This window comes from Triticum dicoccoides, chromosome 1B (assembly GCF_002162155.2).
Source record: "Triticum dicoccoides isolate Atlit2015 ecotype Zavitan chromosome 1B, WEW_v2.0, whole genome shotgun sequence".
NCBI classification, from domain to species: domain Eukaryota; kingdom Viridiplantae; phylum Streptophyta; class Magnoliopsida; order Poales; family Poaceae; genus Triticum; species Triticum dicoccoides.
In genome coordinates, this window is record NC_041381.1 from 97,181,523 (window position 1) to 97,195,619 (window position 14,097).

Genomic DNA, 14,097 nt, shown 5'->3' on the forward strand with positions numbered 1-14,097 from the left:
CTTCTTCTTGTACGAATAATATCCTATAAGCTAATAACAAAACAATTAGCATCATGCCATTGCAATTGCAATGAAATAAAATTACTCAGTCAAGAGAAAGAACAATTATTCTAATAGAAACTTCAGAAAGAGAACAAAGATAAAGTTGTTAACTCGCAGCCGTCCATCTGGGACTGAATCCTGAAGAAATCAAGATCCCTAAGTCTATCAGAAATAACCTCATCTCAAGCATATAAATAACGGCGGCCTTATACGACCTAGTCTCCCTAGCGCTCCTTCACAAACTACTTGACTTGAGTAATATCTCTAGACAATACATTATGCATAGGTCTGGTAAAATTTCTCTCCCCAATCGATTTCTAGGTGATTTACCCCCAGGGAGCTTAGTGATATAGGTGATATGTGTGTGTGTGTAGTTTGTATGTTAGCATCGTGACTCTACTCAAACATCTTGCTCATATTTTGGTTTAGTTTGGTTTGCCCGTCATTCTAAAAAAACGTTGCATGAGCTGCTAAGCTAAGCACGCATACAACAAGTAATGCATGAACGTGTTAATCATCCTTTCCCATGGGCAACATTCATCTGGACCTATGGATTAATTGTATCCAACTGTGTATGTATCGTATTGGTGTCTTGTGTTTGCCTTAATGGGATCACGATCAACACACTTCATCTAACAAGGGAACTCCGTTATGGGCCGTGTCCTCTCTCCAAAGCAAAACATGGGGCAAGTTACCTCTAGCAAACGAGGAGGCTCCTTCAAACGAAGAAGATGGAGAAGTGGATCAACAACCACCACAATAAGAAGAACCTCATATTGAAAATAAAAACTTCCACGAGTCAAGGCTAGAGTGAAGAACTACCATTCTGTCAACCAAACCTCGGAGACATTAAAGAAGGGAGAATCACTCGATAAAAACTAGGCTCGCAAATTGTTAACAACATTACTCCTTTGTCTATTCCATTGAATCTTTCAGGGTGGAAGAAGCTCTTGAATATGCGGAATGTGTAAATGATATGCAAGAAGAGCTTCATAACTTCCAAAGAAACAATGTACATACATTGATCGAGAAGCGCGATAGGAAGAATAACATCGTCAACACCAAGTGGATATTTAGAAACAAGCAAGATGAGGATGGTCAAGTTATCTGCAAAATAACACGCTTGGTGGCCTATACCTACTATAATAAAGTAAATTGATATTCTTGGTTTGTCATGAAAATTAACAAAAAACAACAAGTGCATGTTTAGAAACAAGAAAGATGAGGCTATGCATGTTGACCAAGTTTTTAGAAAAAATAATATCAGTATCTACAATGACAAAATTTTATCATTACACCCATCATGAAAAATATTTTCATATTTTATTTATTTGTGTTGTAGATGTTGATGTTTCATTCTATAATCTTGGTCAAACAAACATAAGTTTGAGTTGCATGAAAACTGGTGCACCTTATATTCAGGAACGGAGGGAGTATGTCACTATTTCGTCATGCATCTTGGTGAGTAATTTCATACTCCCTCCGTCCGGAAATACTCGTCGGAGGAATGAATGTATCTAGATGTATTTTAGTTCTAAATACATTCATTTTTATGCATTTTTTCGACAAGTATTTCCGGACGGAGGGAGTACATTTGATTTTCCATAGATTTATACAAAGGTGTACATCAATTGTTTAATCTTTTAACCTTTTTGTGTGAAAAAATTAATCTTTTTTACCTATTGTCAATGGATCTTGGACTTTAATATATCCATTATAATATCCTTTTGTTTTACCAGCACATACTTCTTTGCAGGTAAGTGCATCATCTCTATATAGAGGAGAACAAATGCCCGCGGTACATGGAATATTGTCATATCAATTTTGTATAGACCGAAGAACTAACTAGATGCATCATTTGGTTTTCTATACTTATTAGGTTAGGTGGTTTGTTTCCCCGTTGCAACACACTGGCATGTTTGCTAGTGATATACTCAAGTATAAGGTTCGGAACTTATGCTCTCTTTGCTTGACTAGAAGCTATTGACATTCTTTTTGCCTACCAAAATCACTACTCCCTCCGTTCCGATTTACTCGTCGTGGTTTTAGTTCAAATTTGAACTAAAACCACGACGAGTAAATCGGAACGGAGGGAGTATAATATTACATGATACCAGATGGACATAAAAACATGCATTTTTGAATGGTAAAGTCGAGGAAGATGTTTTTTTGGGAAAAATTATGATCTATTTATCTTTAATCATGGCAGTACAACGAACATCATAAATAATAAAAATTAATCCAGATCTATAGATCACCTAGCGATGACTACAACCACTGAAGCAAGCCAAAGGCGTGTTGCCGTCATCGCGCCTCCCTCACTGGATGCCCAAAGGCATGAGTCATTGTTACTAAAGATAACCTTATTAAGAGCAATTGGAATGGAAGTACGCAATGTGTCTTTTGCCACCATGATAAGACATAAAGTATTTACTCTTCCAATGCAAACTGACTCGTTCTATATGGTCAGTCATCCAAATAGCTTCTGGCTTGTATCCTCCTTGTTATGTTGCTAATGTATTTGACAACTGGTTACATGGGGTTGATCGTATGTTTAGAACTCTTCTCAGGGTGGGAGGGCTTGCCATTATTTGGTCGCTTTGTCTGTGTAGAAATGATAAGGTTTTTAATGATAAAAGTACTTCTCTGAAGCAGGTTATCTACAGATGTACCGGGACTCTTTGTTTAAGGTACTCTCTACAACGCGTGGAGAATCAATACCTGCTTACAGAGGTGTGTACACGATTTGAGGCTACCGTGAGGGATACATTTACTCAACAGGGGTGGCAACATGATCTTAGGATTGCTCCCCTACGCTTTAGGCGTTCCTCTACGCTTTAGGCGTTAAATGGACTCTAGCCTCACTGTATTTTGCCTTTTTTATTTTTTGTTTGTGTGAGAGGATCTTGCTTGGATGTGTGCATTTTACTTATACACATCATGTTGGGTGTGATGCTTAAATCTTTTAAGTAATAAAATGCTCATTTTTTAAAATCTAATACTTGACCTCAACAAACAATGCAGGGAATGCCTCAACATAAATTAAGCTAAGTTGATAATTAGCATGCTCAAGTAGAGTATGAAGCTAACCACGCTGCTCTTAATACTTTCTTGGAGAAATTTAAATTTTTTAATACCAGCGCAACATACAGCACAACTGCTTCATCCTCAACTGTACTAGCAGGCCACACCAGCGTGATCATCTCTCCATATATAGACCACATCCAGGCGGCACAGGCCAGACTTAGTTGAAGAAATAGCACTAGACTAGACTCTGCGCAAGATCAGTCTGCTGCCAAAGAAGCGAGATGGCCCGGCTGTCTTTCGTCCCCATCTCCCTGCTGCTGCTAGCTAGCCTCGCTGCCGCCGGCGCCGGTGCCGCAGCAGCTGCGGATCCAGGGGAAAGGGGCCCCAGGATCAGCACGCAGTACGCGAGCGAGGAGGAGTCCCGGTGGCTGGACCGCTGGACGGAGAAGCATCTGGCGGCCCAAGGGTCCGGCCAGCCCATCGAGATTCAGCCGGGCACCGACGAGGAGTCGGCGCAACTGAGCCGCATGTTCCCCGGCAACGCCTACATCGGCCACATTGAGTATGACAAGGACCATCCGTATGTACCCTCCTCCTCACACCCATCATTCATGCCCACATACTGAATCTTGCTCCGCTTGCTTGCTACCACTCACGGCCGTATTGAATTTTCGCTTCTGGTGTGCAGTTTTGGCAGGATCGTCGTGGATGCCTTCCACTCCAAAGCTCGCCAGGCGAAGCCGAACGATGGTCAGGAGGAGTCTCGCTCTCACGCCGAGGTAGATGAATTCGGCGCGTGCTGCATTAGCGATTCAACTTGTGTTGTGTTAATGCTTGATGCTTACTTATCCCTGTGATTCTCTTCGCAGCATGACGTCAAGGATCTTTAGGGGCATTGGCACCTAGCCGGTGAGGCCGGCCATATCCATGACCTTGTCGATGGACGGAATAACGGAGGATGACTGAGTTCATGTCGTGCATCATTAGCCTGTTTTAGTAGCTCGTTAGGGAGTCGCAGCCAGTACTACGGGGTTTGTCCTCAGAGAGATTAGTCGAGTCATTGTCTACTGTCTGGTAGTAGTAGTAGTAATTCTGGTTTATTCTGCCCTGTGGTGTGCTCTCCATTTGCAATTTGTCTTTGTTTAGCGAAAATCCATTTGGTTATTTAGAAAGATCTCTTTGTACTTTCAGAATTTAAGATCTCATTAAGCCAGATGTGAAATCGTCTAAAGAGCCGTAATCAAACCCACAAGACGCAAAAAAAGAGAGACTAAATCACTACTTTCTCCATATGAAGTTCACGTGGGACAAAATTTGAATGTCAAGTTTTTTGGGACCGAGGTAGTACACAACAAGGAATGCTGTACAGGCAGTTTTTCTTTTTTCTAAAACATGGTGGAGGTTCATGCATGAATAAAGAAATTAAGAAATAATGATTGAGAAAAGAATTTCGCATGCCGTGAAAATCAAGCAAATATGGTTGACCAACCCTTTTACCGTGAAACAAAGAATCGGTTTCACTTTCAACTTTGTACTGGCGAGCAAACGGAAGCCACATATGCATCCAACACACACTTTAATTTGGCTGACAAGTGAGAATCCGGCCAGCAGCAACCGTCTGGTAGTATACTACTCCCTCCGTTCCTAAATATAAGTCTTTTTTAAAGATTTCACTATGGACTAGATGCGGATCAAAATGAATAAATCTACACTCTAAAATATATCCATATACATTCGTATGTAGTTTGTAGTGAAATCTCTAAAAAGACTTACATTTAGGAACAGAGGGAGTACTACTTTTACTGAGGTCGCTGAGGCAGACGCTCCATGCATCAGTTTGATCGATCACACCAAAGTTGAGGATGCACCAGTAGCTCATGCATGATCAACCCCAGTCCCCCACAAAGTGTGTGGGGTTTTGTACTGCATGCAGCTGATCTTGTAGTTGCCGGAAATATTAGCACCTTATCGATTAATCTAATCCACAAGTAGATAATAAACATGACAATCACAATATGCACTTTATACCGATACCTAAGTATGTGAGCATGTACAGTACATAGAACCAAACCAGCTATGAACACAACATATACAACTAGCACATATGAACAAAAAAATCACAGAAACATCTATGAACACAACATATCCGGCTAGCACGTAAAGTGTGTGCGGTTTTGTACTGCATGCAGCTGATCTTGTGGTAGCTCGTTAAGTCGTTATGGCGTCTGAGCCAGTAGTGTTCGACCTCGAAAAGATTATTTAGTGAAGTCATTGTTTAGTAATTCTGGAATATTCTCCAGTGTGGTGGCCTCCTACAAGTTCCTGTAAAATCCATTTTGTTATTCAGAAAGGTGTCTTATTACTTGTATAGAATCTAGTGAAGCAAATGTGAAATCATGTAAAGAGCAGAATGGAACACCAAGGGAAAAAATACACTAAATCACTACTTCATTCAACTTTTCATAAAATTTGACATTGTAGGAGATTTCAGATATATTAAGGCCCAACTGACCCTCTAAGGCCCTTTCTTTGAATGTGTTTTTTTTCCAAAAAGGTGCTATATGACATGTTTTGTACTAGAACAAAATTTGAATCTCAGAATGCCATTTTTTAGGCGGAGAGAGAGAGAGAGAGAGAGAGAGAGAGAGAGAGAGAGAGAGAGAGAGAGAGAGAGATGGTGGAGGTTCATGAATAAAAGAAATAATTAGCGGGAAAAATATTTGGTATGCTGCAGAAATCCAGCAAAAAAAATCTGGGTAAAATCCAGCAAAATATTGATGACCCGTGAAACAAAGGATCTGTTTTCAACTTTGTACGAGCAAAACAGAAGCCACATGCATTCAGTCCACACTCAACACACACTTCCTTTCAAAAAAAAAAAAACTCAACGCACACTTTGGCTGAGAAGTGAGATAACTCCTGCCACCAGCAACTGCCTGGCAGTAGTACTTGTCTTGAGGCAGTTGAGGCAGACGCTCCATGCATCAGTTGATCAATGACACGAAAGTTGAGTAGGCCAAAATCACTATTCTGACCTTGTCTGGAAACTATGACATAAAATGAACTCTGAACGAAACTATTTAACAATCTGATCCTTTTCGCAACGTCATTGACCGTGACGTTTCTGCTCCATATAAAAACGCCGACCTAGCCAGCGTTTTTGCTCCACATAAAAATGCCAAGATAGCTCGTGTTGCCGTCCAGGCCGAGCTAGGGTCGCTTGCTGACGTGGCACGCCCGAAACGCCAGAACTATTGGCGTTTCTAGCTCGTCTACAAACGCTGGCGTTTCTGGTCTGACAGGAGATCGAGATCGATTTCTGCTGTGCGCCGCAGCCGCTTGTACGATCTGTCCTATCAGGGTTCGATTCCGTTGAAAGCTGGGTACGCTCCCGCTGCAGCCGCACGTCACCGTTGAAAGAGTTCCATCGCATGGCCACGTGTTCAGAAGTGCGGCCACGTCTTCCCTGTCCACTACCTCAACTAGTACTGTCACGTCAAGTATTGGTCGGCTTGTGCTACCTCAACTAGTACTAGTCACGTGAAGCTACAACACACTTTGGTCCCTAATTGCTACAGATTTAATCTCCACAAAGAGCAGTGAATTGACAGGAGCAGTGAAGGCTACGCAAGAATTTCGTGTAAGAGAGTAGGACCAGTGAAGGCTACACAGGGTAGGCATGTTAGCTTTGTGGGATACTGGACCTAGTGACTAGCTAGCCAGCTGCATGCAGGCCAAAATAACTGTATCATGGGCAGCAACGCTACGATCTTTGGCGTTTGCAGCCTGGCCAGAAACGCCAACAATAGCGGCGTTTCCAAAAACGCACGAAACCTCGGCGTTTCTGCCTACCATGTCAACAGAGCAAAAACGCAGTATACCTCGGCGTTTTTACGTGGAGCAGCAACGCCGCGGGCTGTGACGTTTCTAAAAATGTTAGATTGTGAAATACTTTCAAGTCGAGTTCATTTTATGACGAAGATTGCTGATAAGGTCAAAAGAGTGATTTCGGCCAGTTGAGTAGCACCGGTGACTCATGCATGATCACTCTGCTCTCTGCACATGGTGTGTGGGGTTTTGTACTGCAGCTGATCGTCTATGCATGTCTGATATCAAATCATTTATACATGACACAACATCATTTATACGGAAAAAAGAAAGGAGACAAAGGTAGGGGATGGCTGGTTTAGAACAAAGAAAAATATATGAGAATGACATTTATGTAGGTACAATATAAAGCTGCAGCAAATATCTAGGAACAGCTTTTTTTTACTGTGAAACAACACCGCCTGTTTTGACTTTCACTACCCCTGACGAGCAAACAGAGAGCACATGCATCAAACACGCACTTTGTCAGTCAAATGGCTCCATGACCATAAGCTGATGACACCCAATGAACTGCCACTAGCTAGTAGCAGCAGCTGGTACATACATGATCACCCTACGGCCGAGTAGGTCAGGCTGCTGATGGTCTCTCATCCTAAAGCATGTTCAGCATAAAACAGCCGACGGTCAAGCAAGATCCTCAAGCAACATAAAACATCCCACAATAGCAAACAAGATGTTGTAAATAATGTGATGGCCATCATTGATATAATTCCAAATCTTCTCAATGACATGAATGACAAAGTTTGACCCACCAAAAATAATTCAGCATACATCTACTAACGAGATAAACCTAGATTCACAGATAATAACACGGCTAGCAAATCGACCAAGAACAATACGAATCACGGGGTGAAATTTCCCTTACAGTGGGGTAGTTGATGAAGATGATGGTTGGGAGTCGACGAAGTACTGGATGTAGACGAAGTCGAGGAAGAAGGGCGAAGAAGTCGTGCAAGCACTTCCCAAAATGTTAGCACCAAACTACTCATGCAGGCCACTGATCGTCGGGTACATCCGAAGACTAATGTTGTATCCTCACCCACTGCACGGTAGTCGGCAGGGAGAGGAGCTAAGAGACTTGGTGGCTGTGGGAGTAGAAGAGAACAGAAGGATGTTGTTTCGAGTGGTGACTCTCTCGAGAGGGATGTCTCCCTCTTATAGGATCAAATCGATAATTCATAGAAAAAAACAGCTGGCTATATGCCATGAACCACCTCCGGCGTATCTCCACTACCCACGACATAGTAACCGCATGTTGATGTGCATAGTTATCCTTGGAATAGTGCTTTAGAACGATGCAGAATAAGGTAAAGACCTAATTGACAAAATAGGAACTGTAAATTACCCACGTCATGATCGCGCTTCGCCAGACACAAGTTTGCGCGCACGTGTGGGTACACTTAGCATAGTTCTCTCTTGTCCTCTCATCAAAAGATTTCATGTGAGGTTCTCTTATATGCTGGTCCAAACCTTTGTCCCTTTGGGTATCTTCAACCGGAATAGGCTAATATCAAACCCCTATATGTTCGTGGACGCATCCGCGGACATCGCCCGCCGACCCCTCAATTGTGCGCCAGTTCAACGGTGCCTCCCATTTTTGAACCCTTTAAAACCAAGCAAACTAATGCAACGTAGCACTGCAAACAAGCTACAAGAAAATTTCTTTCACAGATTCATAGATAAATGAGATGCAACTATGGAAATAAAAATTACATACTGTAAACTACTCCTCGTCCGAGGTGATTGGGATCACCCCCTCGCCGGAGCCACCGACCTCGTGATCATTGCCGGCTTGTCCTTGTCTACAAAATATCTCCTCCCCCATCCTCTCGTCCTTGATGGACACGAGGATATTGCAGATTTTGGCAATGAGGGCCGTGTTGGTGTAGAGATTGGGGATGACGATAGCGTCCGTGCTTCTTGCCTCGATATGCACCTCTGCCGGGAGGTGCACCTCCTCTGTACTGACCACTATGTAATGGATTTGGGAGAAATCCTCAAAACTAGAACTTGGGTACACTTTACAAATGCCACCAAACAATTAAATTTCAGCCAAGAAAATCATGGGAGATGTGATTGATTAACTCAACGGGTGAAGAAGGGATCGAATCCACATATAGACGTCACCGATTTGAATAAATCTGGGAGAGGTTTGAGTGGGGGAGAGAGGGGGAGGGGGCTGCAACTTGAGCCGGTGACAGGAGGAAGAAAGCTAGGCTGAGTGGGTCAGTGGGAGGCCCACTCGTGGCCTAATGGTCACTGACCCCTTCAAAGGGAACGCCATTGCCTTTGGCGTTCCAGTCGGGGTCTGAAACACTGCTCCCCATGGCATTTTGATTTGGCCACGTCAACCCAGTCAGAGGTTACTGCCCGAGTATGGGCCAAGGGGGAACGCCGTTGGCAATGGAGTTGCGCGGTTCAAATCAAACACCATGGTGTGTAGGGTTGCCAAAAGGGATCAGCTTGGGTTAAACTTATGAATAGGGTCATGTTGTGCTAAAGTTTTCCAAAAAAAATTAAACTTGTGATTTTGGCCATGACACCAAGCAAGAACTACGAAATATAAAAGAACCCCACAATTTTTACGACGGTCTAAGTTCAAAATGGCTAAATCCCAATTGCTTGAAAAGTTTATCTCACGTCAACCGAGTTGGAAGAAGAAGCAGGTGTTGCCCAAGATCAAGATGGGAGGCTTTGCGCGGTTGTGGTGTCCCCGACAAGGCTCGCCAGGACCTCACTGGAGGCGAGGATGAGGCGACTCATCACGATGTCACCACTTGAGGGGAGGAAGAGGTAGGGATGCGATAGCTGCGCCGGTGCCTGCGCCGGAGACAGGCAGGGCTTTGAGGGATGACCAATAACATATGTGGTATGGGTAGGGTGGGGCAACAAGGTCTCTGCGACATCACCAGCACCATGGGTAATGGAAGTAGCTAGGGGAAGAAGATGCACTGCCAGCCGTTGGATTTCAATCCAATGGCTTGAAAAGTCGATATTTTTTTAAAAAGGCAACTGATAAATAGATGTCCCTAGTTTTTTAGGAGGGCGTTTTGTCTCCCGAGCTGATCTACACCCGCCATGAATAGTAAAATCAAAACAAATACTAGAAAAATTAGAAGAAATTCTTTTTTTTTCATGGAAGATGTTTCAGTGTGTGAGTTCCATGCCAAATTTCAGTTTATTAGGACATCTGAATACTACTCTCAGCAAAAAAAAAGGCAAATTTAGGGTATGTGAAACAGTAAACTGTTTTGCTTTATAATATTATTCGGACCCATTTTTTAAAAAAAAGGGGGAAACCCTTTATCATAAATAGTGAACTGTTTATGTACTATTCGGACCCATTTTTTTCCTGAGAGCTATTCAGATGTCCAAAAGAGCTGAAATTTTGCACGGACCTCATGCACTAAAACACCTTCCACGCACGAAAGAACTGATTTTTTTGAAATGTTTTGGTATTTTTTGATACTGAGAAATGGATATTCACTAATTTTTGATACTGGCTCGGGTAAGAGGACAACTCTTACAAACACATCTTATTAAATTGTACTATCAGCGCAACACTTTGCACTTGCACCTCGTCCATATATTGAACGTCCAGTCCAGGCCACACTTCAGTCGAAGAAACAGAACATCTCTCCGCAAGATCAGTCTGCCAAAGAAGCGAGATGGCACGCCTATCTTCCATTCCCGTCTCCCTCCTGCTGCTAGCTAGCCTCGCCTCCGCCGCCGCCTCGGCAGCAGCCGTGGGTCAAGAGGAAGGAGGCATCAAGATCCGCGTGCGGTATCCAACCAAGGAGCAGTCGCGGTGGCTGAACCGCTGGGCGGAGAAGCATCAGGCTCAAGGATCCGGCGAAGGCTTCAGGATCCGGCCGGCCACCGACGAGGAGTCGGCGTTTCTGAACCGCATGTCAGCCCGCGGTGCGGAGAAAACCGGCGGCCGAGCCGGCTACGACGGCCGCATCGAGTTTGGCGCTGACCATCCGTATGTTGCATCCTCCTCACATCCATGTCCACATACTATTGAACTTTGCTCTACTTGCGCTGCTTGCTTGCTACTACTCATCATGCTTATTAAATTTCACTTCTGGGGTGCAGTTTTGGAAGAATCGTTGAGGATGCCTTCCACTCTCGAGCTCACACGTCCAAGGCGAACGATGAGCTTTAGGAGCATTGGTGCCTAACCGGCGAGGCCATGGATGGCCTCGTGTCCTTGTCGATGAACGGAATTGATAAGGGAGGATGGCAGCAAGGAGTGGCTGTCGTGTATCACTAGCCTGTTTTAGTAGCTTGTTTTTTCTTTTCTAATCTGTTTTAGTAGCTTGTTATGGCGTCGAGGCCAGTAAGGTTCGTCCTCGGAGATGTTATCGAATTCATCATCTACTAGTTGCAGTGATTGTGGTTTATTATGCGGCGTGGCGTGGTCTCCATTTGCCATTGCGCTTGTTTGTTGCCTAATATAAAGGGCAGATCTCTCCTGCAAATTCCTGTAAAAATCGATTTGGTTATTTAGAAAGATCTCCTATTACATCTAGGATGTTGATCTTAGTAAAGCAAATGTGAAATCATGTAAAGAGCGATAATGAAATGTTTTGTGGGACAAAATTTGTATCATAGAATGTCAAGTTTTATGGGAGAGAGGTACTACACAACAAAGACAACTGTACATGCAGCAAAAGAAAAAGGGAAACATGATGGAGCTCCATGAATAAAAGAAAAATAATGAGTGAGTAAAGAATTTTACGCGCTGTGAAAATAGTGAACAACCCTTTTACCGTGAAACAGAGAATCTGTTTGAACTTTGTACCGAGTACTGACGAGCAACTACAAGCCACATGCATTCAACACACACTTCAGGTGGTGGTACTTCTCATGAGTCATGACATGAGACAGTTGAGGCAGACGCTCAAAGTAGCGCCAGCGATTCGTAAACCATGGCGGAATATTACTACGGAAATTCATAGGGGCAAGTAAGTGCGGGGGCATTCACCTGCCAAGCCCTGCCGTCCGCTCGATTTGCCTTGCGATTCACGAAGTAATTGAATCCCGGCCGAGGGCATTGTAAAAAAAAATCATTCAAATAGCTTTAAGTTTCAATGATAAAACTTACAGTTTTTACATCTAAAAATGCCCAATTTCAACAAGTTTCATAGTTATAATTTTAAGCATTTTTTATGTTGGTCGCACGAGTACACAAAATATTTGATTTTTATCGATAGCTCGTACTAAGTTTCAACATTGAAACTTAACATATTTTTTTGAAGTCGTCAAAATATATTTAAAATGATCTTATTTCACAACGTTGGTCACGAAAAACACGAATATGAAAACATAACTTAATTTATAATTTTTGTTTAAATGATATAGAACTTTGAAAATCGGAAGCCAAAATAAAAAGTAGGCACAAGGGACCTGAGTGCCCGCGCCCTTGCATGCCACAAATCCTCATCCCATATTACTAGCATGTTCCTATAATATTTTTTGTTGGTTAGAAATATAACCATCATTGTTGTGAAATGTTAGTTAAGCAATTGAGTATTAACGAGTCCCTCTCTATCTAGCTTTTTCTTTCCCCTCCCTCACAAGGCGACTAGGGAAAACCTTCTTCCCTTCGTTATTTGCCGGTGAGCCCGTGGTTTCGCCTCCCCTCCGCTTGTCGCTCCGGCGGCCGGTGGCGAGAGGGTATTCCTGGCGCCTCACCTTAGATAGGTAGGGTTTTTGTTCTCGCAAGGGCGGCGCTCGGATGGATGGCAGTGCTTCTTCTTCGAGTCTGTCTTCCGGGCTCCAATCGTCCTCAAGTTCGTTTGTCGGGACGGATTAGATGGAGCTCCGGCGTAGATTCCTGCCAGCTCCTCGGAGCGACGAGGTTAGGGCTTCTCGTCGTGCGCACGCAACGACAAGATTCGATGTCAGGTTCTTCAGATTGATTCATGGATTCAATGGCAACGACTGCGGCTCCCGAACGCTGGTCCTTAGGGATATGTGCACGAAGACTTCCCGGCTATCATCGACAAGGTCAGGCCGGCTCCGGTATGGGAGCGGCGGTGGCGGCGCGTCGGCGACTCGTTCTGGCGGCGGCAATGGTCGTCCGGTTGTCCATGGATCTCAATGTAATTTTTGTTATGTTTTGGATGCTTTGTACTTCCGGTGAATCTTTATAATATATTTGATATTTTCATAAAAAAGAATTAAATCACATATGTACAAGAGACATGAAATGCATATATACACAATAAAGGAAATAATGTGTATAGGAAAAAGGAAAGGAGAGAAGCTAGGAGAGGGGTGGTTTAGATCAAATGAAAAAAAATGAAAAATCATCTTGGTACTCCATCCATTCCATATTATAAGATGTTATAAATATTTTTTTCTAAATCGGATGTATATAGACCCATTTTACTGTATTTGTTTACTTATTTGTTTCAGTCTGTACTGAACGGAGGGAGTGCAAATTAAAATGCATGCTACAAATATGTACGCACAGACTTTTACTGTGATTCCCTCAAAAGGGAGCTTTGTATTGTGAAACAAGGATACAAGAAGACGTCTGTTTCAACTTCCAAGTTCCAAACTACTGACTGAGCAAGCAAAAAGAAACCACATGCATTGATTCAACACACACTCTGCGAGTCAAAACTGTCAGTTGAGGCCAACTGTGACATGAGCAGGCAGAAATCACATATCTGACTTCAGGCAGAAATCAAATCACAAACTGACCTGGTCACGAAAAAATTTCACTCTGCTGACCCTTTGGTGTGGCGCCCGACAGCCGGGCGCCGCACCCTACTGTGCAGCGCCCTTCCCTTAGGCGTCGCACATCCTGCCAGCGTGGCAGCCCTGGTCCAGTTGCGGCCCCGCACGCACCTGTGCAGCGCCTAAGAGCTAGGCGCCACACACCTGTAATGTGCAGCGCCTAGCTCTTGGGCGCTGCACAGTCTGTGTTCCACTTGGGCTGGCCCCACCCTCTCTCCCCTCCCACCCCCACCCCACACACCCCCACCCGACCCAAACCCTTAGACTTGCGGCCCTCCTCTCTTCCCCTCTCCCCCTCTCAAATCCTTGTCAAATCTTGCAAATCCGGAGTACCGATCCCCTCGTTTTCATCCATAGGAATTGTCACATTTGCTCAAATCTTGCTAG

At 43.7% G+C, this 14,097-nt stretch overlaps 2 protein-coding genes across 2 annotated transcripts; both read left to right on the forward strand.

The window, feature by feature from the left end:
* Window positions 1-3,305: 3,305 nt before the first annotated feature.
* LOC119301877 lies at window positions 3,306-4,232 on the forward strand. The gene is made up of 3 exons (XM_037578866.1): window positions 3,306-3,649; window positions 3,758-3,848; window positions 3,939-4,232. The coding sequence occupies exons 1-3, from the start codon at window positions 3,351-3,353 to the stop codon at window positions 3,957-3,959; spliced, it is 411 nt and encodes a 136-aa protein (XP_037434763.1). The 5' UTR covers window positions 3,306-3,350; the 3' UTR covers window positions 3,960-4,232.
* Window positions 4,233-10,591: 6,359 nt separating this feature from the next.
* On the forward strand, window positions 10,592-11,363 carry LOC119301884. The gene is made up of 2 exons (XM_037578878.1): window positions 10,592-10,942; window positions 11,056-11,363. The coding sequence occupies exons 1-2, from the start codon at window positions 10,626-10,628 to the stop codon at window positions 11,123-11,125; spliced, it is 387 nt and encodes a 128-aa protein (XP_037434775.1). The 5' UTR covers window positions 10,592-10,625; the 3' UTR covers window positions 11,126-11,363.
* Window positions 11,364-14,097: the final 2,734 nt, after the last annotated feature.